At 41.9% G+C, this 27132-nt stretch overlaps 1 protein-coding gene across 3 annotated transcripts in view; it reads right to left on the bottom strand.

Annotated features, from left to right (window-relative positions):
- The window catches only part of gabra3 (gamma-aminobutyric acid type A receptor subunit alpha3), a 155543-nt gene that overhangs the window by 46947 nt on the left and 81464 nt on the right, over positions 1 to 27132 (bottom strand). For all 3 annotated transcript variants that reach the window (XM_065004830.1, XM_029620674.2, XM_029620675.2), the window contains exon 5: positions 11016 to 11236. In XM_065004830.1, coding sequence (XP_064860902.1) covers positions 11016 to 11236 — 221 coding nt within the window. The remainder of the gene's footprint in view (positions 1 to 11015; positions 11237 to 27132) is intronic.

Genomic DNA, 27132 nt, shown 5'->3' with positions numbered 1-27132 from the left:
CTTGTTTACACATTGTTTGTTGCTAACTTTACGGTTTTTACTTTTTAATTACCTATTTATATATACATTTTTTCCCTCGCTCAACTTTTTTAATTCAACTTTATCTGGATGTGGTTTGTCAGGACCTCCACCAGCCGAAGCTAAGTAGTAACATTAACATTATGCCTTCTAATTGCAGTCGCTGTACTCATAATATACAGGAGAACGATCGCCTTATGACCAGGATAGCAATTCAGACGCAATCGTTAGGCAAGGGTAATTTAAGTGTAGGAAAGGATGAAATAGCGTCTGTGCCACCAATAAGTACAGATAGTAGTATAAATCCCCTCGCACAGTCCCCGCAGCCGGACAATATTCTCATGGCTTCTGGAAGGGAATGCTGTAGGAATTTTCAACCGGTGTCGCTCATTCACACGACAGAAACTTTCAACCCGGTTCTCCCCATTAAGCAACGGGTCGGAGGCAGAGGCCGAGGCTTCTCTGGTCTCTCCTTCTCCCGTTACGGTGTCTGAGACGCCGAGGCCTCTGACCATTAGCTCTGACAAATTGAAAACCCTATTCATTGGCGACTCCATTACCCATAATATTAGACTTAAAACTAATCATCCAGCGATCATACACTGTTTACCAGGGGGCAGGGCTACCGACCGTTAAGGCTAATCTGAAGATGGTGCTGGCTAAGGCTAAAACTGGCGATTGTAGAGAGTATTGTATAGGGATATTGTTATCCACGTCAGCACCAACGATGTTAGGATGAAACAGTCAGAGGTCACCAAGCGCAACATAGATTCAGCATGTAAATCAGCTATAAAGATGTGTCGTCATCGAGTAATTGTCTCTGGCCCCCTCGCAGTTAGGGGGAGTGATGAGCTCTACAGCAAAGTCTCACAACTCAATCACTGGTTGAAAACTGCTTTCTGCACTTCCCAAAAGATAGAATTTGGAGATAACTGTCCCTCTTTCTAGGACTCACCCACAAACAGGACCAAGAGGGGTGGAGGGGTGCTCTCATCTTATCTACGAACATAGACAGGGCTCTAACTCCCCTAGCTCCACAATGAGATAGGGTGCAGGCCAGGCAGAAGGCTGTTAGCCAGCCTGCCAGATTAGTGGAGTCTGCCACTAGCACAGTCAGTGTAGTCAGCTCAGCGATCCCTATTGAGAATGTGCCCCATCTCGGTTGGGCAAAACTAAACATGGCGGTATTCGCCTTAGCAATCTCACTGGAATAAAGATCTCCATTCCTGTCATTATTGAAAGAGATTGTGATATCTCACATCTCAAAATAGGGCTACTTAATGTTAGATCCCTCACTTCCAAGGCAGTTATAGTCAATGAACTAATCACTGATCATAATCTTGATGTGATTGGCCTGACTGAAACATGGCTTAAGCCTGATGAATTTACTGTGTTAAATGAGGCCTCTCCTCCTGGTTACACTAGTGACCATATCCCCGCGCATCCCACAAAGGCAGAGGTGTTGCTAACATTTACGATAGCAAACTTAAATTTCCAAAAAAACGACTGCGTTTTCATCTTTTCAGCTTCAAGTCATGAAATCTATGCAGCTTACTCAATCACTTTTTATAGGTACTGTTTACAGGCCTCCTGGGCCGTATACAGCGTTCCTCACTGAGTTCCCTGAATTATTATCGGATCTTGTAGTCATGGCAGATAATATTGTAATTTTTGGTGACTAATATTCACATGGTAAAGTCCACCGACCCACTCCAAAAGGCTTTTGGAGCCATCATCGACTCAGTAGGTTTCGTCCAACATGTTTCCGGACCTACTCACTGCTACAGTCATACTCTGGACCTAGTTTTGTCCTGTGGAATAAATGCTGTGGATCTTAACAGATAAATCTGTTGAGCTATCTACAAACAGGAGCGCGCAATTTGATAACATGCAGGCAGTTTTGTTGAACGTTACTCAGAGTAACACGGTTCTACTCAGAATTCTGCAGACCAAAGACAATCAATTAATGAACACAATGACTAAGTTGGATGACAAATCAGCAGAACTCATTGAAGTCGCTGACCAAATGATCGATGAGAGAACTCAAGTGATGAAGATGGAAATCTTGATTTCTAAGCAAGCGGAGGAAATCTCATCACGGAATATCTCGCTCCATACTCAAGAACTCTATCTGCAAACCTTGACAAATAAGTTTGAGACCCAAAGGAGCAAGTGCGACACTCCAAAATCAGTACTCTAAGCGCTTAAGTGGACTCTGCAATGCAGCAGAATATCACCCTTAGGTACCATCTGGAGGAAGTCCAGAATGGTCACGCTCTACAGCGTGGCTATCCATCCAAGCAACTCAAAGGAGTGAAGACGATAGGTTTCAGACATTGCCTCCATTAAGTGTTCCTCAGTCTTCTCGTCTTGGCCATTCGGCACTGAGTAATACGGCACCTCTTGGCCAACAAAGCCAAAGCTGGGATTCTCCTCTTGGCCCTTCGGCCCCATTTTCCCCACAGGATGAAGCCAACCCTCTCCACGCGGAATATCTTGACAAACTCGTCAAGAATTGCCCCACCTTTGACCCCGTTCCATGTCAGCCAAACGATACTGAGACGTTCCTAGCTGACATATAGGACGCGCTGGATGGCTACCCTGACAGGGGGGGTCCCGAAACACAAAGGGGGGGAATAGTAGCCCAGACCCATGATGAGCCTTATCGAGGCCGGTGAGGGGGGGGGGGGGGGATCGAGACTACGGACAACACCGTACGAGACCACCAGAGCATAAATCAAATCTAGTTGTAAACTCCCCTTTAAGAACAGTGAGGAGCAGAACAGCAACACAGGAGTCACTCAGAGTGCAACACTGGGAAGGGGAATCTCCATTGCACTTTTCCAATGGTTAACACACATATCACTAATAAATGACTTAAATGTAATGTAAATGTAAATAGAACCCTCCGTTCAGGAGAAAAGTTATTAGAAGTCATGAACCACGATCACACCACGTACGACTGGTCTAATACTTAGAGTACTTCCGTCATGAGGTTAGCTCCTCCGTGGATAACATAGCTATGAAGTATACTTCTTCATACCTACCGCCACTACAATAGTGGAAGACAGTGACTGGTAGTAAAACCACGACAGACTCCCTTGACACCAATTCTGACTGACCTCCATGCATTGACCTGAAAATTACCTGACTAAATCAGACTCATTCCGAACAAGTTGTAATGTGCCAGGATACTTGGTTTCCTTCCCTTGACATGTGCACTTGCGTAAGCATAACGGAACATCCAATTAGGATTTATGCTAGGATCACTTAAGGGTCCGAGCAAAATACCAGCTTTAGTAAAGTTGAACATTTATTTTGAGTCCTTTAACTCTACAGCTACAGCACTCACCAGTTTTCTCCCCGGAAGTACATACACCATCCCTGTAGACTGCCCAAAACTAGTGCCTTACAGCTGTAGATTTATCATATAGTTATCAACGTAGGATAGTACCCTAAGCAACACCCCGCAAATTAGGAAAGCCCTAGATATGACATTAGACAATGCCATGATAGGGTCATTTTGCCAAGACCATGGACGTAGATAGAATACAGTCCAATTAGATGATTAAGGTGGCATAACTATATTTTGTTTTGTTTATGCTTTCATTCATTTTGTTTCATTTTCTTCGGCACGTAGAAAGTTATAGAGCCATAAAGAACTTCCCCATACAACCATCAGTTAGTGACACAACGTTGCTTATTTGGGAACTAATGTAATGATATATTTCATGAGTGTGTGTGCGTTGTTAACATCCGCCTAAATTACTGCCCAGATCTTCCAATCTGGACGACCAGACGACGGGTCCAGAACGGCGATCCCAATCCGGACATCCGCTGCCCAGCCATGGAGCAGACTTCTTCATTTGCAGACAGCCTACCCGGGTCGACCACCAGAGGGGGGACTGCAACAGCGACCTCCAACTGGACATCTGCTGTCCAGCCATGGAGCGGACTTCATTCGCAGAATCCCTTCCCGGGTCGACCACCAGATGGGCACCACAACGATGGTCCACAACCAGGACAACCCACGGTCATTTTTATGTTGGTATGCAACATGCAGGTTAATCGCAAGATTGAACCCAACATGGGGGGACTCTCATGACGTTGGCCTACCTCTTCCCCCCTTTTTCCTCTCTCTACCCTACTGATGTTACATTTGCAAAACACTTGGTTAACATAGAGATTCTGGGAACATCAGAAGGTGGGGGGAAATTAACTATATTCTGGTAATCCGACCAATGGAACATATGTCAGTTCGGTTGTCATCTGAGACATTCTCATCAATGATAAGATGACATAAACACTACAGTGGAAAGTCTACACATCAGAGTTATCGGATTCACATGGAATTGTTGTTCAATTTAAATGTTTGAATATGAAATGATTCGTGATGGGATGAAATGTGATTTTAGCTTAAAAAATGTGAGATTTGGGTTTTCATAAGATAGGGCTCTGCTCAATCAGTGTCCCGCCCCTGTGAAGGGACATTGGCTATAAAACTCTTCAAACACGCCCTCCTCTCCCTTCCTATATAAGCCCTTGACGACAATATAACCTCCTGTTCCAATTTAGATACGGACTGTTAGCACTTGGTTTGCCGATAGCAACACCCCAAAATAACATGTTTTAGATATGCCAGGTGAACCTGCAAACACAACACTTCAATAGGACTTGATATAAGACTACATACACTATATATACAAAAGTATGTGAGCACCATTTCAAATTAGTGGATTCAGCTATTTCAGTCACACCTGTTGCTGACATAGACAAACATTGGCAGTAGAATGGCCTTACTGAAGAGCTCAGTGACTTTCAACATGGCACCGTCATTGGATGCCACATTACCAACAAGTCAGTTCGGGAAATTTCTGCCCTGCTAGAGCTGCTCTGATCAACTGTAAGTGCTATCATTGTGAAGTGGAAACGTGTATGAGCAACAACTGCTCAACCGCAAAGTGGTAGGCCACACAAGCTCACAGAACGGGACCGCCGAGTGCTGAAGCGCGCAGCACGTAAAAATAGTCTGTCCTTGGTTGCAAGTTCCAAACTGCCTCTGGAAGCAACTTCAGCACAAGAACTGTTCGTCGGGAGCTTTATGAAGTGGGTTTCCATTGCCACACACAAGCTACACACAAGCTTAAGATCACCATGCGCAATGCCAAGCGTCGGCTGGAGTGATGTAAAGCTTGCTTTCATTGGACTCGGGAGCAGTAGAAACTCGTTCTCTGGGGTGATGAATCACGCTTCACCATCTGGCAGTTCGACGGACGAATCTGGGTTTGGCAGATGCCAGGAGAACTCTACCTGCTCGAATGCATAGCCCTGTCAAGTTTGGTGGAGGAGGAATAATGGTCTGGGGCTGTTTTTCACGGTTCAGGCTAGTCCCTTTAGTTACAGTCAAGGGAAATCTTAACTCTACAGTATACAATGACATTCTAGACAATTCTGTGCTTCCAACTTTGTGGCAACAGCTTGTGGAAGGCCCTTTCCTGTTTCAGCATGGCAATGCTCCCGTGCACAAAGCGAGGTCCATACAGAAATGGTTTGTCAAGATTGGTGTGGAAGAACTTGACTGGCCTGCACAGAGACCTGACCTCAACTCCATTGAACACCTTTGGGATAAATTAGAACACCGACTGCGAGCCAGACCAAATCGCACAACATCAGTGCCTGACCTCACTAATGATCTTGTGGCTGAATGGAAGCAAGTCCACAGCAATGTTCCAAAATCTAGTGGAAACCCTTCCCAGAAAAGTGGAGGCTGTTATAGCAGTAAAGGGGGACCAACTCGATATTAATGCCCATGATTTTGGAATGAGATGTTCGAAATGCAGGTGTCCACATACCTTTGTTCATGTAGTGTATATTAATATGGGCTATTTTTTAGCCCTTTCCTGGGTAGCTTATTAGATAGACATAATATATAAAAGAGCAATAGAAAAAAGCAAGAGAAAAAAATATACATCCAGCAGTCCATTAATCATTTGGTGTGTGCAAGTGTGTGCGTGTGCTGTGGGGTTGAAGCTACAAACCCATAGACATGGCTCTCTTATCCCTTCAAGGCTTTTGGGAGGGAGGGTGGACAATGAGCCTGTCATAGGGGATGTAAGCAATGTTCCCATGGCTCTGGCAGCTTTCATGGCTGGGATCAGTTCTTTCCTCTTCTGGCACACAGCTTCAGGATGGTCCTCATTGAGGATGATGCACGTTCCTCTAAAGTTCTTGGCTCTTTCCAGAACAGCTACCTTGTCCTTGAACCTCAGCAACTTGACCACTATTCGCCTGGGCCAGTGGTGGGTTTTCCAGTCCACCTAAATCTACCTGTGGTCCGTCTTCAGTTTCTCCGAGATAATTTCCCTCACTTTGTCCTCAGACTCCGTCCAAGTCTCATGTGGAGATTCTGCAATTCCGTCCACAACCACGTTGTTCTGCCTTGATTGTCCGTCGAGTCTGATTTCTCTGTCATTGTTATCATGGATTCACATACAGAATGGAGGTCCTCTCTCAATGACTTACAGATTGCTGTCATCTTGCCGTTCTCCTGTTTAAACTCATCAAGCTGAGCAGCTCCTCAGACCTGGCCTTGGTCGGCAGGATCACTGGACAGATAGCAACCGATGCCGACCACGTCGTGGGATCCGAACTCAAAAGGTAGCTAGTTAGTAATCAATTGTTTTCAATAGATTTTCAAAACTTTCCAAAACAACAAACTTTCCAAAACAACAAACCGAGCTCTCCCAGGTTCCGTGATGCGAGTTCAACAGGAAGTGACGTGATGGTCTTGAAGATGATTATCATTTGTTTGTAAAAGACACAATGTCCTCACCATGGTCAGACTGGTAAACATGACCCTAATCTTATTATTTTAAAATCAAATATTACAGGTGGAAGCGTACCAGGTTATTCACTTAGTCTACTACAGAGATGAGAAGTGTTTTTTCCCTGCTTTTTATGGAAGCCTCTAAAGAGTCATACCTAACCGCCCAAGTGGCTTACCATAGCCCCACTACACACACCATGGCATGCTCTGTCCATTGTGCTGACACAGTGTAGCAAAGATACAGATTGTTTTTGTGCCCATCTGAGACTCAATCATTTGAACATTTTAGCTATTTTTATATAGGGACATAAAACTAAAACTGAGGGGCACTAGTTTGAACTGAGGGGGCTAAACCCCCTTTATCCCCTTCGTGGAGTTGGATACGCCACTTCGCTCAGGCAGATCACAATGCCAAACCATAGCCCTAACCTTAAACTGCTCGGGATTGAATGCCTAAACTGTTACGCCCCGACAGAGTCATTGCGCAAAATGGTTTGCAGCATCATTTGGATATGTGTGCAACAAAAGTTCAACATTCACCTTCTGCTACCATTTCTGTCAAGCCATCTATGCATACAAGTTCATGCATACTTTCAATAAATCCAACGTTTGCACAACACAGAAAGCACTGCAACTGCCTCTGCAATGCAGTGCTGCGAGGCAAACGCAGCGTTCTATTGGAAATGTATGTATTTCTGGTGCACCAAAATGCAATGATGCTCTCGGTGTGATCGAGGCATTAACCTTTGAGTTGTTTCTGTTTTAACCCTGTAACCACGCAGAATTAACCTTGTAACCACGCAGAATTAACCTTGTAACCATGCAGAATTAACCTTGTAACCATGCAGAATTAACCTTGTACCCATGCAGAATTAACCTTGCAACCATGCAGAATTAACCTTGTAACCATGCAGAATTAACCTTGCAACCACGCAGAATTAACACGCAGAATTAACCTTGCAACCATGCAGAATTAACCTTGCAACCATGCAGAATTAACCTTGTAACCACGCAGAATTAACCTTGCAACCACGCAGAATTAACCTTGCAACCATGCAGAATTAACCTTGCAACCATGCAGAATTAACCTTGCAACCATGCAGAATTAACCTTGTAACCACGCAGAATTAACCTTGTAACCATGCAGAATTAATGCGGCAAAAATAGACACTCATCCATGAGCAGTGAGCTGGAATTGAACCCATGACAACTCTGTTAGCATCTGTAACCGCTGGACCACACAGGCACTGAGGAAACCAATAATTGAGTCTGCTTGCCTTCAACATATTAAACAATTGATCTAAAAATATATATTTCCCCTAACAAAAAATACATCTTCCCCCTACAAATATGTCAATTTATTATAATCCACATAAGACTTAACACGAGACGCGCTTTAGGCTGCACGTAGCCTACATAAGGTCAAATGTAAGTGCAGCGTGCGTTGTATACACAGCTTCCAGCTGCCCCCTAAATATTTCTTCAGGTTTTCAAATCCTCCTGCTGTAGGATCACTTTCCTCCTGCGGCAAAAGGGTTCAAATTAAGATCCGACATCTGTAACACACTTTAGCAGGCTTTCTGAAAGATCTCATGTGTCACCCACTAAGTAAACATGTTACGCAACCTAAGTGTTTTATTATGGTGTAAAGTGTAAAGGTTCTGGTTTGGTTGTGGCCCCAGATCACATGACCCCAGATCACATGGCCCCAGATCACGTGGCCCCAGATCACGTGGCCCCAGATCACGTGGCCCCAGATCACGTGGCCCCAGATCACATGGCCCCAGATCACATGGCCCCAGATCACGTGGCCCCAGATCACGTGGCCCCAGATCACGTGGCCCCAGATCACATGGCCCCAGATCACATGGCCCCAGATCACATGACAGCGTGTGGTGAGATAGTGTGCATTCACACAAGCGTCGCCGACACGGATGTTGAAGGTGATGAGGATGATGACACTTTGAACAATTTCAGGGAAAATCGTGCTTGAATGCTGTAATAATATACGTAGCAAGAATGGAGGATGGAAACTGAAACTGGCAAAAAGAAATGCTAACTTAATCATCAATTTCATTGAGGTGAACTAGGCCAGAACATGTAACCATTCCTAAATTGCCTGCTCTTGGCATTTCCTAGAATATTGGAAATTAATGAAATTAATTCTAATAATGGAATGAATATTCAAATATAATTAATACAGTATACTAATGTCCAAAGTTACTATTCATACTATTTAAAAACTATTTATAAACTTGTTTGACTATTTTTGTATCTTGTTTGCCTTAATGCAGTGTCTAGAATAGTAAAAAAGCCTTTGATAGCAACTCGCCTTGCAACACACTATCTTTGCTCGCAAATGAAAAAGTGACAGGCCTTTTAATAATCTATCCAAATTCAAATGTTATTCTTAGCCTCAGGAGAATCAGAGCCACATCAAATGAACTCATAAGAAACCCAGCCTGGAAAAGAATGGAGTTCCTCCCTCTTTCTATGTGAAAACTGCAGCATGAAATTCACAGGCAAATTAACTCTACCCAGAGCAACCGTAATTATCAGTCCCTGTGGACAAACCATTATCAAATGAAGAGCCCTACTTAGATTCAGATTTTGGTTAAGGGTTATATGTCAAGAAATTCAAAAGCAATACTTGATGAGGAGATTGAGAGTGGCGGACAGGTTCTCGCTGTAGCAAAGTGATTAAATAGTTCTTGCTGCTACAGGTTTGTTAAATAAGCAACACAATTTGACTCAAGCTTGCTGAGGATGTCTAAGCAGCTACACAGTACACTCTTACAAAAAAGGTGCTATCTAGAACCTTAAAGGGTTATTTGGCTGGCCCCATAGGAGAACCATTTGAAGAACCCTTTTTGGTTGCAGGTAGAACCCTTTTGGTTCCTGGTAAAACCCTTTCGAGTTCCATGTAGAACTATTTCTACAGTGGCTTCCTGGAACCAAAAATTGTTATCCTATGGGGACATCCGAAGAACCCTCGTGAAACCTTTTTTTCTATGAGTGTACACTGGCTGAGTGGTTTCTCCTCACAGTAGCATTTTCTTCTCAGTACATACAGTCCTTTAGGTACATCATAGTTATCATCCTCTGAACAAGAGAGGGTGGATAGAGGAGCATAGTTACACTATATCTTCCCCCATGAAGCATATGCTGTGCCAGACTTGTTGCAGAGAAAGCCCACTCAGTCCCCTGGTAGTCAGACACATTGCTTTGGATAGCTCTGGGCCCAGACATCCACTATTCAATTACCACCTTCATTCATCAAAGTACCTCTGAGTGCAGGTCAGGCCACTAGCTGGTCTCAGGCCTACTGACCCACCTTTGCTAACCCCCTGTCAGTCCACTAGCTGGCCTCATGCCTACTGACCCACCTTTGCTAACCCCCTGTCAGTCCACTAGCTGGTCTCAGGCCTACTGACCCACCTTTGCTAACCCCCTGTCAGTCCACTAGCTGGCCTCAGGCCTACTGACCCACCTTTGCTAACCCCCTGTCAGTCCACTAGCTGGTCTCAGGCCTACTGACCCACCTTTGCTAACCCCCTGTCAGTCCACTAGCTGGCCTCAGGCCTACTGACCCACCTTTGCTAACCCCTGTCAGTCCACTAGCTGGTCTCAGGCCTACTGACCCACCTTTGCTAACCCCTGTCAGTCCACTAGCTGGTCTCAGGCCTACTGACCCACCTTTGCTAACCCCCTGTCAGTCCACTAGCTGGCCTCAGGCCTACTGACCCACCTTTGCTAACCCCCTGTCAGTCCACTAGCTGGTCTCAGGCCTACTGACCCACCTTTGCTAACACCCTGTCAATCCACTAGCTGGCCTCAGGCCTACTGACCCACCTTTGCTAACACCCTGTCAGTCCACTAGCTGGTCTCAGGCCTACTGACCCACCTTTGCTAACACCCTGTCAGTCCACTAGCTGGCCTCAGGTCTCCTCGCCCACCTCAGACTCTGCTAACCCACTTTTGGGGTAGAAGTAATATGCAATTGAGTAATGAGATGATTTTGGTGATGGTGGTGGTGTTTGGGGAGGCAGTAGTGACAAGTGGCAGTGGAGTATACAATGGATCAACATCACTTTGAAAGTATTCAATCTTGGTGCTATAGGTGAATAAAGGGTAATGTTCTATGTGATTTGAGAAATGTCAGGTGGCTCACCTCATAGTGTAAAGCAGGGTACCGTTGTCCACCAGTCGTAGCAGTTTGTTGGGCGTGGTCATGTTGTGGGCCACAGATTTCTTCCCGTTGTGGAAGAAGGTGTCTGGAGTCCAGATCTTACTGGCCAGGAGGTTATTAAGAGGCAAGACCTGCATGGGCCCGTCAAACTTCAGCCTCTCATCCCTCCAGCTCTGACGGAAGAACACATCGATGGTGTACTCCTGGGAAAAGACGGAGAGAATAAGTCACTTTCTAAGGTATCACTTCACAATTACATTATCATCTAATATTTACCATCTCTCGTAAGAGCTGAAAACTCTGAAAGACAGATCTCTGTCCTTGTACAGTATATTGTCAGTTGTGGCCTTGACTAGCAGAGAGTTTTGTTCACAGCCTCACACACACACACACACACACACACACACACACACACACACACACACACACACACACACACACACACACACACACACACACACACGTCAATAATGCATCATGCATTTTATTTGAAGGGGAAAACAGCCTTGTCAATGTGGGATCCTCAAGGCATCCTTCAGAGTTCATACACCAATGATTGCGTTTTCACAGCTGTCGCCGGCGGGATAAAACATGCCTTTTCCAAGAGTTATCTCTCTGACCATATTGCCAAACACGTAACAAGGAACAGTGTCCCTGATAAACCTCTCTAAGTTCAGAGAGAAATCGCCAGCCGTTATTTGCTGCTGCTGAAGTGGGGGAGTGGCCTCACACTTATTTTTTTCAGACACTTCTTCCATTCTGACAGGATTTTCCAAAGGTATTAAAATGTTAAAATACACTAATCAGCTATAAATTCAGTTAGATTTTTTTGTGTCTGTTTAAAAAATGGTCACCGGTATTTTTTAGAATGAATGGTGTCATGATTCTGTGTGTCATTAATATTGTAAAAGAATGTCATAATGAACAGGATGAACAAACAGGAACATCAAATGGACAGATATCAAATAACAGTAATAATGTCCACACCAACACGTACATCCAGGCCTCAATAATGCCTGTTAGCAACAATGTAGCAACCTGTCCTGTGTCTGGTCACTACAGGAATGGCAGACGTTTTATACTGTACATTAATATCAAGGCCTCACCTTGGAAAAAAACATTATGCACCAATCAACAATTAATGGCACAAAATAAATGCATTAAATGCACAGATTCAGGTAATAGTCATTACATAACTAAATACATACAGTTGAAGTCGGAAGTTTACATACACCTTAGCCAAATACATTTAAACTCAGTTTTCACAATTCCTGACATTTAATCAAATTAAAAATTCCATGTCTTAGGTCAGTTAGGACCTAAGAATGTGAAATGTCAGAATAATAGTAGAGAGAGAGAATGATTTATTTCAGATTTGATTTCTTTCATAATTTTATTTCTTTCATCACATTCCCAGTGGGTAGGAAGTTTACATACACTCAATTAGTATTTGGTAGCATTGCCTTTAAATTGTTTAACTTGGGTCAAATGTTTCTGGTAGCCTTCCACAAGCTTCCCACAATAAGTTGGGTGAATTTGGCCCATTCCTCCTGACAGAGCTGGTGTAATTGAGTCAGGTTTGTAGGCCTCTTTGCTCGCACACGCTTTTTCAGTTCTGCAAAATTGTGGCAAAATGGCTTAAGGACAACAAAGTCAAGGTATGGGATCCTTGACTTTGTTGTCCTTAAGCCATTTTGCCACAACTTTGGAAGTCTGCTTGGGGTCATTATCAATTTGGAAGACCCATTTGAGACCAAGCTTTAACTTCCTGACTGATGTCTTGAGATGTTGCTTCAATATATCCACATAACTTCCCTTACTCATGATGCCATCTATTTTGTGAAGTGCACCAGTCCCTCCTGCAGCAAAGAACCCCCACAACATGATGCTGCCAACCCGTGCTTCACGGTTGGGATGGTGTTCTTTGGCTTGCAAGCCTCCCCCTTTTTCCTCCAAACATAACGATGGTCATTATGGCCAAACATCTCTATTTTTGTTTCATCAGACCAGAGGACATTACTCCAAAATGTACGATCTTGTCCCCATGTGCAGTTGCAAACCGTAGTCTGGCTTTTTTATGGCGGTTTTGGAGTACGGTTCATCAAAGTACGTTCATATCTAGGAGACAGAAGGTGTCTCCTTCCTGAACGGTATGACGCCTGCATGGTCCCATGGTGTTTATACTTGTGTACTATTGGTTGTACAGAAGGATGTGGTACCTTCAGGCGTTGGGAAATTGCTCCCAAAGATGAGCCAGACTTGTGGAGGCCTATATTTTTTTTCTGAGGTCTTGGCTGATTTCTTTTGATTTTTCCATGATGTCAAGCAAAGAGGCACTGAGTTTGAAGGTAGGCCTTGAAATACATTAACAGGTACACCTCCAATTGACTCAAATGATGTCAATTAGCCCAACAGAAGCTTCTAAAGCCATGACATAATTTTCTGGAATTGTCCAAGCTGTTTAAAGGCACAGCCAACTTAGTGTATGTAAACTTCTGACCCACTGGAATTGTGATACAGTGAGTTATAAGTGAAATAATCTGTCTGTGAACAATTGTTGGAAAAATTACTTGTGTCATGCACAAAGTCCTAACCGACTTCACAGTAGTTTGTTAACAAGAAATTTGTGGAGTGGTTGAAAAACGAGTTTTAATGACTCTGTCGTGTCTTTGGCTATGCTGGATTAAGTGATATGACATGCTATTCTATAAAATCCTTTCTCCGTAATTAATATGACCTGATTGAGCTAATCATGTAAATGTAATTAACTAGAGAGTCGGGGCACCACAAAATAATATTTATAGAGCTGTTATCTTCAGAATAAACTCTTAAAGACCTAGTAATATTTGACATCAATAGCAGTCAATATTAATCGTCACCTTAATTCAGTCTCCTCTGAAAGTTGTAAATTCTTCACGAACCCTGGCTACCAAGTTGAATCAGCAATACAAAATTGGGTTTAATTATTTATTTACTAAATACCTAACTAATCACACAGAATTACATATTACGTCATAAAGGAAAACGTCCCTAGCGGGCGGAAACAGGTATGACAGCTGGTTACACAAAAGAAAAGGGGCTGGGTTTGAGTGAAAGAGTGGGAAGACTGAGGGACAAAGGGAGAAGCTGTGCTATGGTAAATACAGTATCTTATGCATTCTAAATTACCGCCCATTTGGAAAAGGAAAATGCAATAAATATTTACTCTGAGCTGCGCTTCGGTAGGTTGGTGGTAGATGGAAGGCCGTGTTGCCCTCCCACCTTCTGATGTTCCCAGAATCTCTATGTTAACCAAGGGGTTTTCAAATTTCACATCAGTAGGGTAGTGAGAGGAAAAAGGGGGGAAGAGGTATTTATGACTGTCATAAACCTACCCCCAGGCCAACGTCATGACAACTCCAACCTAAGTGTATGTAAACTTTCGACTTCAACTGTATATACTTGAACTGTAAACAATGATCTTATACCGTGGTAAACATTGCTCTTCCCCTTGGGAGTTAGCAACATGCGTTACCCCAAAAACAGGATAATTGTCACTCCCCCTACCTAAGCAAGGCAGAAGGAGCAAACATTTCACCTATTCAATTGTGAGGACATATGTCCAATGTCAGATCTTACCATTACCTAAAGGTCCAATGCAACCATTTTTATTTCAATATAAAATTATTTTTGGGTGACAATCATTTTACTTTGATTATTTTTTTACCATTTCAGTTGAAAACTAACAAAATATCTTCTGAGCAAAGATACATTTCTCAAGCAAGAATTTTGCTAGGACTGTCTGGGAGTGGTCTGAGGGGGAAGGGGGAAACTGAAAACTAGCTGTTATTGGCAGAGAGGTTTAGAACTCTTTCTTATTGGTCTATTAACTAATTTAACACCTGGTGATGTCACCAGGCAAGCCAAAACTCCATCCCACCAAATCAGGGTGATATTTCAGGCGGTCCTTTCAAACAACATTTACACAAAAAATGCATTATCATAATTTTCACAATTTCATGATATGGAAATATATATAAAACACAGAAAAATCACATTTTTGACTGCACTGGGCTTTTAATACAGAAATAGCCATATTTTTACCAAAACATGACACTTCATAGTGGCAACATTAACCAGGTTTCTAGCCAACCTTTTTATTGGAGTAAAGAACACCAGATAAAAAGGTCAAGACAAGCCTGATGGAATCAGCTAATTTGTCAGTAACTTTCCAAATGTCGACAAAACAAAATGATGCTAGACAAGGTGGGATCTTTTTATGTTGGTAAATTTAATTATGCAATAAATGGCGGTGGAACCGTCTTTATGACAAATATTGATATAATAACCATCATATCAAAGTAAACTTGGAGTGACGCGATGATATGTCGTGTGTCCTCCCACTACGACTTGGGAAAGTACTACGACATGTGGGGTCAAATTACATTAGGAGGGCTAGCACGGAAAGGCTGAAAATTGATTTTAAAGAACTGAATCTAGCCCTGAAAGAGTCCAGAAAGCAATTATCCAATTATTTCAGGTATGGTACCATCGTTGGGTCAAAGATGCCTCCCGGGTGGCGTAGTGGTTAAGGGCGCCGTACTGCAGTGCCAGCTGTGCCACCAGAGACTCTGGGTTAGCGCCCAGGCTCTGTCGTAACCGGCCGCGACCGGGAGGTCCGTGGGGCGACACACAATTGGCCTAGCGTCGTCCGGGTTAGGGATGGTTTGGCCGGTAGGGATATCCTTGTTTCTTCGCGCACCAGCGACTCCTGTGACGGGCCGGGCGCAGTCCACGCTAACCAAGGATGCCAGGTGCACGGTGTTTCCTTCTACACATTGGTGCGGCTGGCTTCCGGGTTGGATGCACGCTATGTTAAGAAGCAGTGCGGCTTGGTTGGGTTGTGTATCGGAGGACGCATGACTTTCAACCTTCGTCTCTCCCGAGCCCGTACAGGAGTTGTATCGATGAGACAAGATAGTAGCTAATAACAATTGGATACCACGAAATTTGGGAGAAAAAGGGGTACAAAAAAAGGATGTGAAAGATTCAGCAAGCTACTGGCATTACACACCTGGCTAAAAGACTACTGTAGTTCTGTTGGAATAACTTTTATAGATAACTTTGACACCTTCTGGAAACAGAAGATGCTCCACAGGAATGAGTCCATCCAAATCATCTTGGCTCCTGGACTCTGTCCACACATTTCAAGGCTGCGTTGAGACAATGACTTATCAATGACCCAAGACCAGCTCAGATAATCCCTACCATTGTGTCGCTGAGTTGTCGTAATGCTGCAGCAAATGTACATTATCCCAGGGGTGTTGGTAGTCACAATGTAAGTAACTTAATTGATGTCCCTCTAACTCCCCTGAATGTCTCCTACAGCTATTGTATGCAGTAATCATGTGCATATGAACCAGAGTTATACTGTTAGCACTGAGGCAGTGTGCCCTAGTAGGAAGTCCACTGTGTGCAGCTCACCCTGTACTTTCATCTCAAACATAAATAACATTGTCATGTCTACTTCTGATGAGCTTCCCAGTAAAGTAAAATAATCAAGCATCCCAGAAAAGCGCAAAAAATAGCCTACATTAACATATGTAGCCTAAGAAACAAGATTCATGAAATCGATAACTTGCTAGTTACAGATCATATTAATATTCATATCTTTGAAACTCACTTCGATAATACCTTTTATGATACAGTGGTTGCAATACATGGCTATAACATCTACAGAAAAAGACAGAAATGCCAATGGGGGCGATGTTGCGGTCTCTATTCAGAGCCACATTCCTGTAAAGTTTAGATAGGATCTCATGTTAAATACTGTTGAAGTAATATGGCTACAGGTTGACTTGCCTCACCTAAAGCCCATTCTTGTGGGAAGATGCTATTGACCACCAAGTGCTAACAGTCAGTATCTGGATAATATGTGTGAAATGCTTGATACTGTATGTGATATCAACAGAGAGTTATATTTTCTGGGTGTCCAAAATATTGACTGGCTTGCATCAAGATGCCCACTCAAGAAAAAGCTTCAAACGGTAAACAGTGCCTGCAACCTGGTTCAGGTTATCAGTCAACCTACCAGGGTAGTTACAAACAGCACAGGAATGAAATCATCTACATGTATTGATCACATCTTTACTAATGCTGCAGAAATCTGCTTTAAAGCAGTATCCAAATCCATCAGATGTAGAGATCACAATGTAGTAGCCATTTCTCGTAAAAACCAAAGTTCCAAAGGCTGGGCATAAGAGGTCATACAATAAGTTTTGTAGTGATTCCTATGTTAATGATGTAAATAATATTTGCTGGTCTGTGGTGTGTATTGAGGAGCAGCCAGACGCTGCAATTGACACATTCATGAAATTGGTTATTCCAGTTAAGAATAAGCATTTACCTTTAAGAAAATTACTATAAAAACTTAAAACTGGATTGATGAGGAATTGAACAATTTAATGGTTGAGCGGGAATCAGGCAAAAGGAATGGCAAATAAGTCTGGCTGTACAACCGATTGGCAAAAGTACTGCAAATTGAGAAATCATGTGACAACTGAATAAAAAGAAGAAACTACAATATGAAACAAAGAAAAATTATATAAAGAATGATACTAAAAAGCTTTGGAGCACCTTATATGACATTTTGGAGAAAAGGCAAACTCAGCTCCATCATTCATTGACTCACATGGCTCATTCATCACAAAATCCACTGATATTGCCAACTACTTTAATGATTGTTTCCTTGGCAAGAGTAGCAAACTTAAGCATGACTACCAGCAACAAATCCAAGTATAAATCCTGTTAGGGATCATGCGAATTTTCGCAGCTTTTTGTTAAAAATCGCGCAACATTTCAAAGTCCTGCTACTCATGCCAGGAATATAGTATATGCAAATGATAAGTATGTGTGTATAGAAAACACTCTGAAGTCTCTAAAACTGATTAAATCGTGTCTGTGGCTATAACATAACGTGTTTAGGAGTAAAACTCCCTCGAAAAACTGTTCACCAAAAACACAAAAAATATATTAATCCGCCAGTCAATGTATTGTCTAAGGCGACCGAAAATAAATGAGGATGCCCTGTAAATGCCTACAGCTTCCACACGATGTCGCCAGTACTGGCATTTCCAGTCTACTTAATCCTTGGTTGGATGACGTTTTGGCCCTTCCTGTTTTAGTCTCACCACAGGATGTTGTGAAATTGAAAACAATGGAGGATGATTTCAAGACTTGCTGCTATCGAATACAGATCGCCCCGTGATCAATTTGATAGATTATTAACGTTTATTAATACCTAAAGTTGGTTTAGAAAAGTAGTTTGAAGTGATTTGTAAAAGTTTATAGGCAACTTTTGTAATTTTAAAAAGTGACGTTGCGTCTTGTAAAATGGAATATTCCTGAATCAGACCGGTCTAAGGAAAACGACATTTTGGCTATACAATGACGGATTTAATCGGGAAAAAGACCCAATTGTGATGTTTATGGGATATATAGGAGTGCCAAGAAAGAAGCTCGTCAAAGGTAATGAATGATTTATATTTAATTTCTGCGTTTTGGGTAGCGCCGGCTACCGCAAAATCTGTTGTTTTAGGTGACGTTCCAGTATTTTGGGGGGTACATGCTATCAGATAATAGCTTCTCATGCTTTCGCCGAAAAGCATTTTACAAATCTGACTTAGTGGCTAGATTCACAACGAGTGTAGCTTTAATTCAGTACCTTGCATGTGTGTTTTAATGAAAGTTTGAGTTTTATCGAAAACTATAGGTGGCGCTCTAATTTGATTTGATCCCGCCACAGGAACCAAGTCCCTAAGAAGATAACTAGCAAAATTATGAAAGACAAGCATTGTAATTTTGAATTCCATAAAGTGAGTGTGGAAGAGGTGAACAAATTATTGTTATCAACAATGACAAGCCACCTGGGTCTTACAACTTGGATGGAAAAGGACTAATTCAATCTTTACTAATGATATGCCACGGGCTTTGAATAAAGCCAATGTATGCTATGCTATGTCTATGTATGCGGATGACTCAACACTGTATGTGATCACTGCAACACTTAACAAAGAGCTGCAGTCAGTTTCATAATGGGTGGCAAGAAATAAGTTACTCCTAAATATTTCAACAACTAAAGGCACTGTATTTGGGACAAATCATTCACTAAACCCTAAACCTCAACTAAATCTTGTAATGAATAATGTGGAAATGGAGCAAGTTGAGGTGACTAAACTGCTTGGACAAACCTTGGATTGTAAAACTGTCATGGTTAATACATGTTGAGGCAACAGTAGCTAAAATGGGGGGGGGGAGTCTGTCCATAATAAAGAGCTGCTCTTCCTTCTTACCAACACTATCAACAAGGCAGGTCCTTCAGTCGTGTGGTCACACTTAATCTGTTGTGAAAAGTGTTATGAAATATTATGTCATGTAATACTTTTAATTGCATATAAACACCTGCTGCAACCTGTTGGCTAGAACACACATGTCAAGACCAGAGTGTGAACATTTTTAAATATATTTTTTTCACCTTTATTTGGGCACATTCACTATATAACAAAATATGTTTTGGAACAAAACCACCAGTAGAGTTGAAAATGCGATGCAGCCCCATTTAACTTGCATTTTTTATTCGGTACATGGGAATTTAACCTCAAAAGTCATTTTTATGTGCACTATATCAATACGCACAGTCTTTTATCCACAACATGCTTGGTAAATTTACTGTTGAAGAAAAAGCCCCTTTATAATAAAGCCAGTTGAGCAGGGGCATTTTTTGGGATTTCCACACATGGGAAACATTTGTTAGCAGGGTCCCCCCCAAAAAATTGCCTTTTAAAAAAGCTTTTCATGCAATTCTACGTCATTTACATGACAGAAGACATTAGCTGAATCTTTTTTAATACCACACAAATAAACCAAAATGAGTGGATACTCTGACACTGACAAACTGAAATCAATCTTGAATTCAAACAAACAATAGCCCTGGCCAATGAAGTGACACACAAATTGTACAATATTATGAGGCAATAATCACTGAGTGTAGAAAACATTAAGGACCTTCCTAATATTGAGTTGCCCTGAGAACAGCCTCAATTCATTAGCACATGGACATGTCAAAAGTGTTCCACAGGGATGCTGGCCAATGTTGACTCCAATGCTTCCCATAGTCAAGTTGGCTGGATGTCCTTTGGGTGGTGGACCATTCTTTATACACACGGGATACTGTTGAGCGTCAAAAAACCCAGCAGCATTGCAGTTCTTGACACAAACTGGCGCGCCTGGCAGCTACTACCATATCCCATTCAATGGCACTTTAATATTTTGTCATGCCTATGCAGTCTTTAAATGGCACACATACACAATCAATGTCTCAATTGCCTCAAGGCTTAAACATCCTTCTTTAACCTGTCTCCCCTTCATCTAGACTCATTGAAGTGGATTTAACAACTGACATCAATAAGGGGTCATAACTTTCACCTGGATTCACCAGGTCAGTCTATGTCATGGAAAGAGCAGGTGTTCTTAATGTTTGTACATTCAGTGTATACAGTATATATATTATAGGCTACAGGCTACTAAATACAATTTCCAGTGGCACACTAACTCACCTAATGAGGAAGATGAATCCATAGGCTATGGCCAACGCTATCCTCTTGGCAATAGCCTATCTCAAGATGAGCTACTTCGCAGAAAATTGGGAGATGTTGAGATGTATTTTATTTCATTGGTTCTAAACTGTACGTTTTTTCTGCGATTGCATTTAGAAATTTGCAAAAGTGAAATCAAATCAAATCAAATCAAATTGTATTTGTCACATACACATGGTTAGCAGATGTTAATGTGAGTGTAGCGAAATGCTTGTGCTTCTAGTTCCGACAATGCAGTAATAACCAACAAGTAATCTAACTAACAATTTCAAAACTACTGTCTTATACACAGTGTAAGGGGATAAATAATATGTACATAAGGATATATTTACATTTACATTTAAGTCATTTAGCAGACGCTCTTATCCAGAGCGACTTACAAATTGGTGCATTCACCTTATGACCTCCAGTGGAACAGTAGTGCATCTAAATCTTTTCAGGGGGAGGGGGGGTGAGAGGGATTACTTTATCCTATCCTAGGTATTCCTTAAAGAGGTGGGGTTTCAGGTGTCTCCGGAAGGTGGTGATTGACTCCGCTGTCCTGGCGTCGTGAGGGAGTTTGTTCCACCATTGGGGGGCCAGAGCAGCGAACAGTTTTGACTGGGCTGAGCGGGAACTGTACTTCCTCAGTGGTAGGAATATATCATATATGAATGAGTGATGGTACAGGGCAGCATACAGTAGATGGTATCGAGTACAGTATATACATATGAGATGAGTATGTAAACAAAGTAAACAAAGTGGCATAGTTAAAGTGGCTAGTGATACATGTATTACATAAGGATGCAGTCGATGATATAGAGTCCTTTATTTTGGCAGTTACAGCGGGGCAAAAAAGTATTTAGTCAGCCACCAATTGTGCAAGTTCTCCCACTTAAAAAGATGAGAGAGGCCTGTAATTTTCATCATAGGTACACTTCAACTATGACAGACAAAATGATTTAAAAAAAAAATTAAAATCACATTGTAGAATTTTTTATGAATTTATTTGCAAAGTATGGTGGAAAATAAGTATTTGGTCACCTACAAACAAGCAAGATTTCTGGCTCTCACAGACCTGTAACTTCTTCTTTAAGAGGCTTCTCTGTCCTCCACTCGTTACCTGTATTAATGGAACCTGTTCGAACTTGTTATCAGTATAAAAGACACCTGTCCACAACCTCAAACAGTCACACTCCAAACTCCACTATGGCACAATTGGTGGCTGACTAAAAACTTTTTTGCCCCACTGTAACTGCCAAAATAAAGGAAACCAATATAAAATGTCTTAAAAACTGTGTTGGGCCACCACGAGCTGCCAGCACAGCTTCAATGTTCACTGTACCTGTATGCTAAAAATGTGTTCCACAGTCTTTTTTTGTTGAAACTTTTGATTCTCTGTGGCTTATTTATGCTCGCCAGTGTATTTTGAACATTGAGAGCGGGCTCCTGGGGTTCTTTTCCATTTTTTCCATTACATTTTTATAACGTAACAGTTTTTTTGATGTGTGTTTTTGGCCTCTTGGGCCCCCTATGGGCTTGGGCCCAGCCCCTGACTCACACCATTGACCAGTCACATTTATTTATCATGCAGTTTATTTTTTCATTTTTTAATAATCAGTTACCAAATCAAGGCATGGCCCCCCAGTTACCCAGGTGGGCCTACCTCCTCTCATCTGACGACTAGCAGAGTGGCAGCAGCAGGCTGTCTACACACATTGAGAGTGGGCTCCTGAATCCTCCTGGGGTTGGAGGTTGCAGTAAAAAATATATATATTACATATCTAGCATATACTGTATAATATATACTGTATACATGCATTTATTTTTTTTACTTTTAGTTTTTCAGCCCGGATAAGCCCCTGCATTAACCAGACTCTGTCTGTCGCCAGTTGGATGGAAACCAAGCTAGTAATACACAAAAAGCCTGATTAACAGAGTGAAACTAGCAGAGCAACAAACAAATGATTGGTGCACCCAAAACCAAAGCCATTGGCGGTTGATCATTAGGATGGCGGCCTCAATGCATTTACCTCAAATACCATGTTTGCTGAGTTTGCCGTATTGTAGCTTGCTCTTCGTTAATCTTTTTTGTATCTGCATTAGCACAGAAAACACAATCCCAATAAGATCCAAGATGCTGGAAATGATAGATTGTGCTGATTTATGGGCACATGAATCGTATCGCGCCCATATAAAAAACTCAATGGGTAAAGCCTAGTGATAAAAAATGCATCATATGTTGTCTGCCATCTGCCAAACGTCTAACATCCCCCTAACTTCAGCTGTATGTTGAATAATCACTGGGTGCACAAACATTTGCTTCATGTATAAAATTACCTATTTTCAAAATGCATTTGATAAATTCTTCAGGATATATTCCATTGTTTTCATCCTTCCCTATATTGAAGCATTAATTGCTGACATGTTGTACAAAAACAGAGATGTCTCTACAGTGACAGTGTGTAATCTAGCTCAAAATGGCTGATTTAGACAGACCCCTTGTCTCACATGTGCATAGATTATGTATTGTTTACATTTTGTTGAGCTATAGGCCATGGTGAGGCTTAGCATGGGGAATAAGACCAGCTTGCTCAGCTTCCTCGAGCTAAAATCTTTCATCTTCTACTCAATGTGTGTGTATTTGTGTGTGCGTGCGTGTGTGTGTGTGTGTGTGTGAGAGAGAGAGATAAAGAATGAGCAAATTTCAGAAGGAGAGAGAAGGGGGGCAGAGAGGGGGGGGCAGAACAGAAGAGAGGAGGAGGCATACACTCCACTCCTAAAGTACCTTAGCTTGAGGGAGAGATCAGGATCAGCATGTCCCGTAAACAGATGTAAGAGACAGAAGAATGTGAAGCTGTGATTACTCATAGTCTGGAAAATGCTAATTGAAGATAACAGATTGAGGATTAAACCCTAAAAAATGGGTTAATTCTGCCTACCAAAATACTTGCAGCTATACAGAGTACATACTGTACCAAGATACAAACACACAAACAAAAATGACAAAAGTATCTGTCGCCTCTAGATGTGGAGAAAGAGGCAGGATAGACGTATTGAGTTAAAAACACAAACCCTTTCTATTTCCTTCCTTGCTGAAGCTAAAGATCAGTTAGAGTTACATCTTTATTCATCCCACCCATCAACCTTCAGTAGCAATGAGCATGTTCACAAAAGAGAAAACAACTCCCTGATATGCAAAACCGACAGAAAAGAAAAACAAGCAGATGAGAAGCTTTTGGTGTGGAAAGTAGCCGAAAGAAACAAACGAACGTTGCTTTGATTCGATTTTTCCCAGCCCTGGGATCTTAACTTTTTTTCAGCACCTCAAGAAATGGTCTGCGCTTAATGCAAGTCAAATATAATTAGATTCCTACTTTGATTAAACGCCAAGTCTATGAGAAAGAGAAAAAATGGATTGTTCTTTCAGTCGTCTTCCTTTAACAATGTGTTGGAGCTGAATAATCGGAATGCTTCTGTGCATCACGAAAAGCGAGCACAACTCTCATCAAAATAAGTTACATCTACAGTATCTTTCAATCAGCTCCACCATTATGGCCTGTTATCTCTTATCAAACACAGCTCCCCACTACAACTTCCCTTACAAATAATACACCTAAAACGGAACGGAACGAGACCGACAGACAGACAGACAGACAGACAGACAGACAGACAGACAGACAGACAGACAGACAGACAGACAGACAGAGACCCACACGTAATTGCGCAATTCTATACTGTACTTTTACAGTTCTCGAATCTCACTCTTTGAACTCCTGTTTCTGTGGCCAAGTCACACCAGTAATTCTGTTATTTCAAAGGAACAGAGAATACAAAAACCCTTGAAAGCACAAACAGAGGGAACACTACAGTAGGTCTGATAAAAGCATGGCTTGTGTTCTAGTGTGAATGTTCAAGTCCCCTCTCTTCTTCCCCCACTCCCCCTTGTGTTTAGTCTTCTCCCGGTTTTAATTGCCATTTCTCTACAGCTCTCTGCTAGCTATTCCCTCTCTTCTATCCTCTCCTTTAAGAATTTAGTTCATCCCTTTTAAGTCATTCATCTGTGTTAATTATATCACATGGAGGGTGTTAATTATGAAGTAGAAACCCAGTGGAAACACCAAAGCACTTTCCCCACTTACAGAAAAAGATATATGAAGTGAGTATACAGATGTAATAGGTGGGGCTGGGAAATGTGAAGATAGAGAGAGAGAGAGAGAGAACAGAGAGAGAGATAGAACAGAGAGAGAGAGAGAGAGAGAGAGAGAGCGAGAGCAAGCAACCTCTTGGTGACTTTAGAGTATTGTGGCCTTTTCTGACCTACTGTAGAAGTGTTGCACCTGCTCCACTGACTGAGAAACTACAAGGATTCCTTCTAGTCATGTCGGACCACCTTTTTTGTGCCAAGCATTTTCAGTGAAACCCCAACACTCTCCACATTTCCCCCCTTGCCCACAACACAACCCAGGAAGAATCCCCATGTGATAAATAAACATAGCCCAGTTGTGTTTGGCTTAGCTGGACCAATATATCATTTTTTTGTTTTCCTTTTAGGCCTGGATAGGCTACTGAGTCAAGGTGGGGGATTCATTTTGAAGATAAAAATAATTTGGGGGAAAAAAGGGCAGTGCCAATCTACCCAAGGCCAAGTGGCATAGCCGATACAAAGAGCAGCTGGTGCTCCTCCAGGGAGGGAGTGATTGATTTCTCATCAACAGAGTACAGAGAGAAAACACAAACATTAAAAAAACATCCCACCAGTGGGAGAGAAGGGAGATCCACAGACACAAGGGAAAGAAGACGACACAAAGACGAACCTAGCTTTTCCAAGGCTGCATCTGACGAAGAAACACTGAGGCTAAGACAAAACATGACCAACCATTAGCGATTGAAATGTCTGTACAGCTGGGCCTGACTTTCAGCCAATGTTCTTAAGTGCCTTAAATTATTCACTTGACTTTCAACCCTGACACCTTACAATTCAATCTTCACTCTAGCCCTAGCTTAAATGACAGCAAATACATCAACACTATGAAATAACACATATGGAATCATGTAGTAACCAAAAAGAATGTCAACAAATCAAAATATATTTTATATTTGAGATTCTTCAAAGTAGCCACCCTTTGCCTTGATGACAGCTTTGTACACTTTTGGCATTCTCTCAACCAGCTTCATGAGTTAGTCACCTGGAATGCATTTCAATTAACAGGTGTGCCTTGCTAATAAAAGTTCATTTGTGGAATTTCTTACCTTCTTAATGAGTTTGAGCCAATCAGTTGTGTTGTGACAAAGTAGGAATTGTATACAGAAGATAGCCCTATTTGGTAAAAGACCAAGTCGATATTATGGTAGGAACAGCTCAAATAAGCAAAGAGAAACAACAGTCCATCATTACTTTAAGACATGAAGGTCTGTCAATCCGGAAAATGGCAAGAACTTTTCAAGTTTCTTCAAGTGCAGTTGCAAAAACCATCAAGCGCTATGATGAAACTGGCTCTCATGAGGACAGCCACAGGAAAGGAAGACCCAGATTAACCTCTGCTGCAGAGGATAAGTTCATTAGAGTTACCAGCCTCAGAAATACCACTACTAAAGGACACTAATTAGAAGAAGAGACTTGTTTGGGCCAAGAAACACGAGCAATGGACATTCGACCAGTGAAAATCTGTCCTTTGGTCTGGTGATTCCAAATTTGCGATTTTTGGTTCCAACCGCCGTGTCTTTGTGAGACGCAAAGTAGGTGATCTCTGCATGTGTGGTTCCCACCGTGAAGCATGGAGGAGGAGGTGTGATGGTGCTTTGCTGGTGACACTGTCAGTGATTTATTTAGAATTCAAGGCACATTTAAACAGCATGGCTTCCACAGCATTCTGCAGCGACACGCCATGCCATCTGGTTTGCGCTTAGTGGGACTATCTTCTGTGTTTCAACAGGACAATGACCCAACATACCTCCAGGCTGTGTAAAGGCCAAGAAGGAGAGTGATGGAGTGCTGCATCAGATTATCTGGCCTCCACAATCCCCCGACCCGAAGCTGGTTGAGAGAATGCCAAGAGTGTGCGAATCCATGTTTCACCAAATTATATTTTGAAAGAGGAAGTAAAATATTTTAAGCATATGTTTTCTTTTCAGTGTCCTCCATTTCCACTGAATGGAAATTAACTGAAAGGATTAACTGTAAGAATTTCTTTCCTAATAATAATAATAATGTAAAATTAACAAATTTACAGAAAGACCTGTGTGAAGGCCAACTTATAGAAGAGGAACTTTTTGAGGCATTAAAATATTTTCAGTCTGGAAAAACACCAGAGCTTGACGGTAGAGGTATATCAGACCTTTTTTTGATGTACTCAAAGATTCATTATTAACATGTTTTAATTACTCTTATACAAATGGTAGACTTTCAGGTACTCAACAAGAGGTCTGATTCATTACTACTAAAACAGAACCCAGGTGGTAAGTATAAAGATCCAGTCCATTTAAAA

The sequence above is a fragment of the Oncorhynchus nerka genome, linkage group LG19, assembly GCF_034236695.1.
Source record: "Oncorhynchus nerka isolate Pitt River linkage group LG19, Oner_Uvic_2.0, whole genome shotgun sequence".
Lineage (NCBI taxonomy): Eukaryota > Metazoa > Chordata > Actinopteri > Salmoniformes > Salmonidae > Oncorhynchus > Oncorhynchus nerka.
This window is presented reverse-complemented; position numbering and strand designations above follow the sequence as displayed.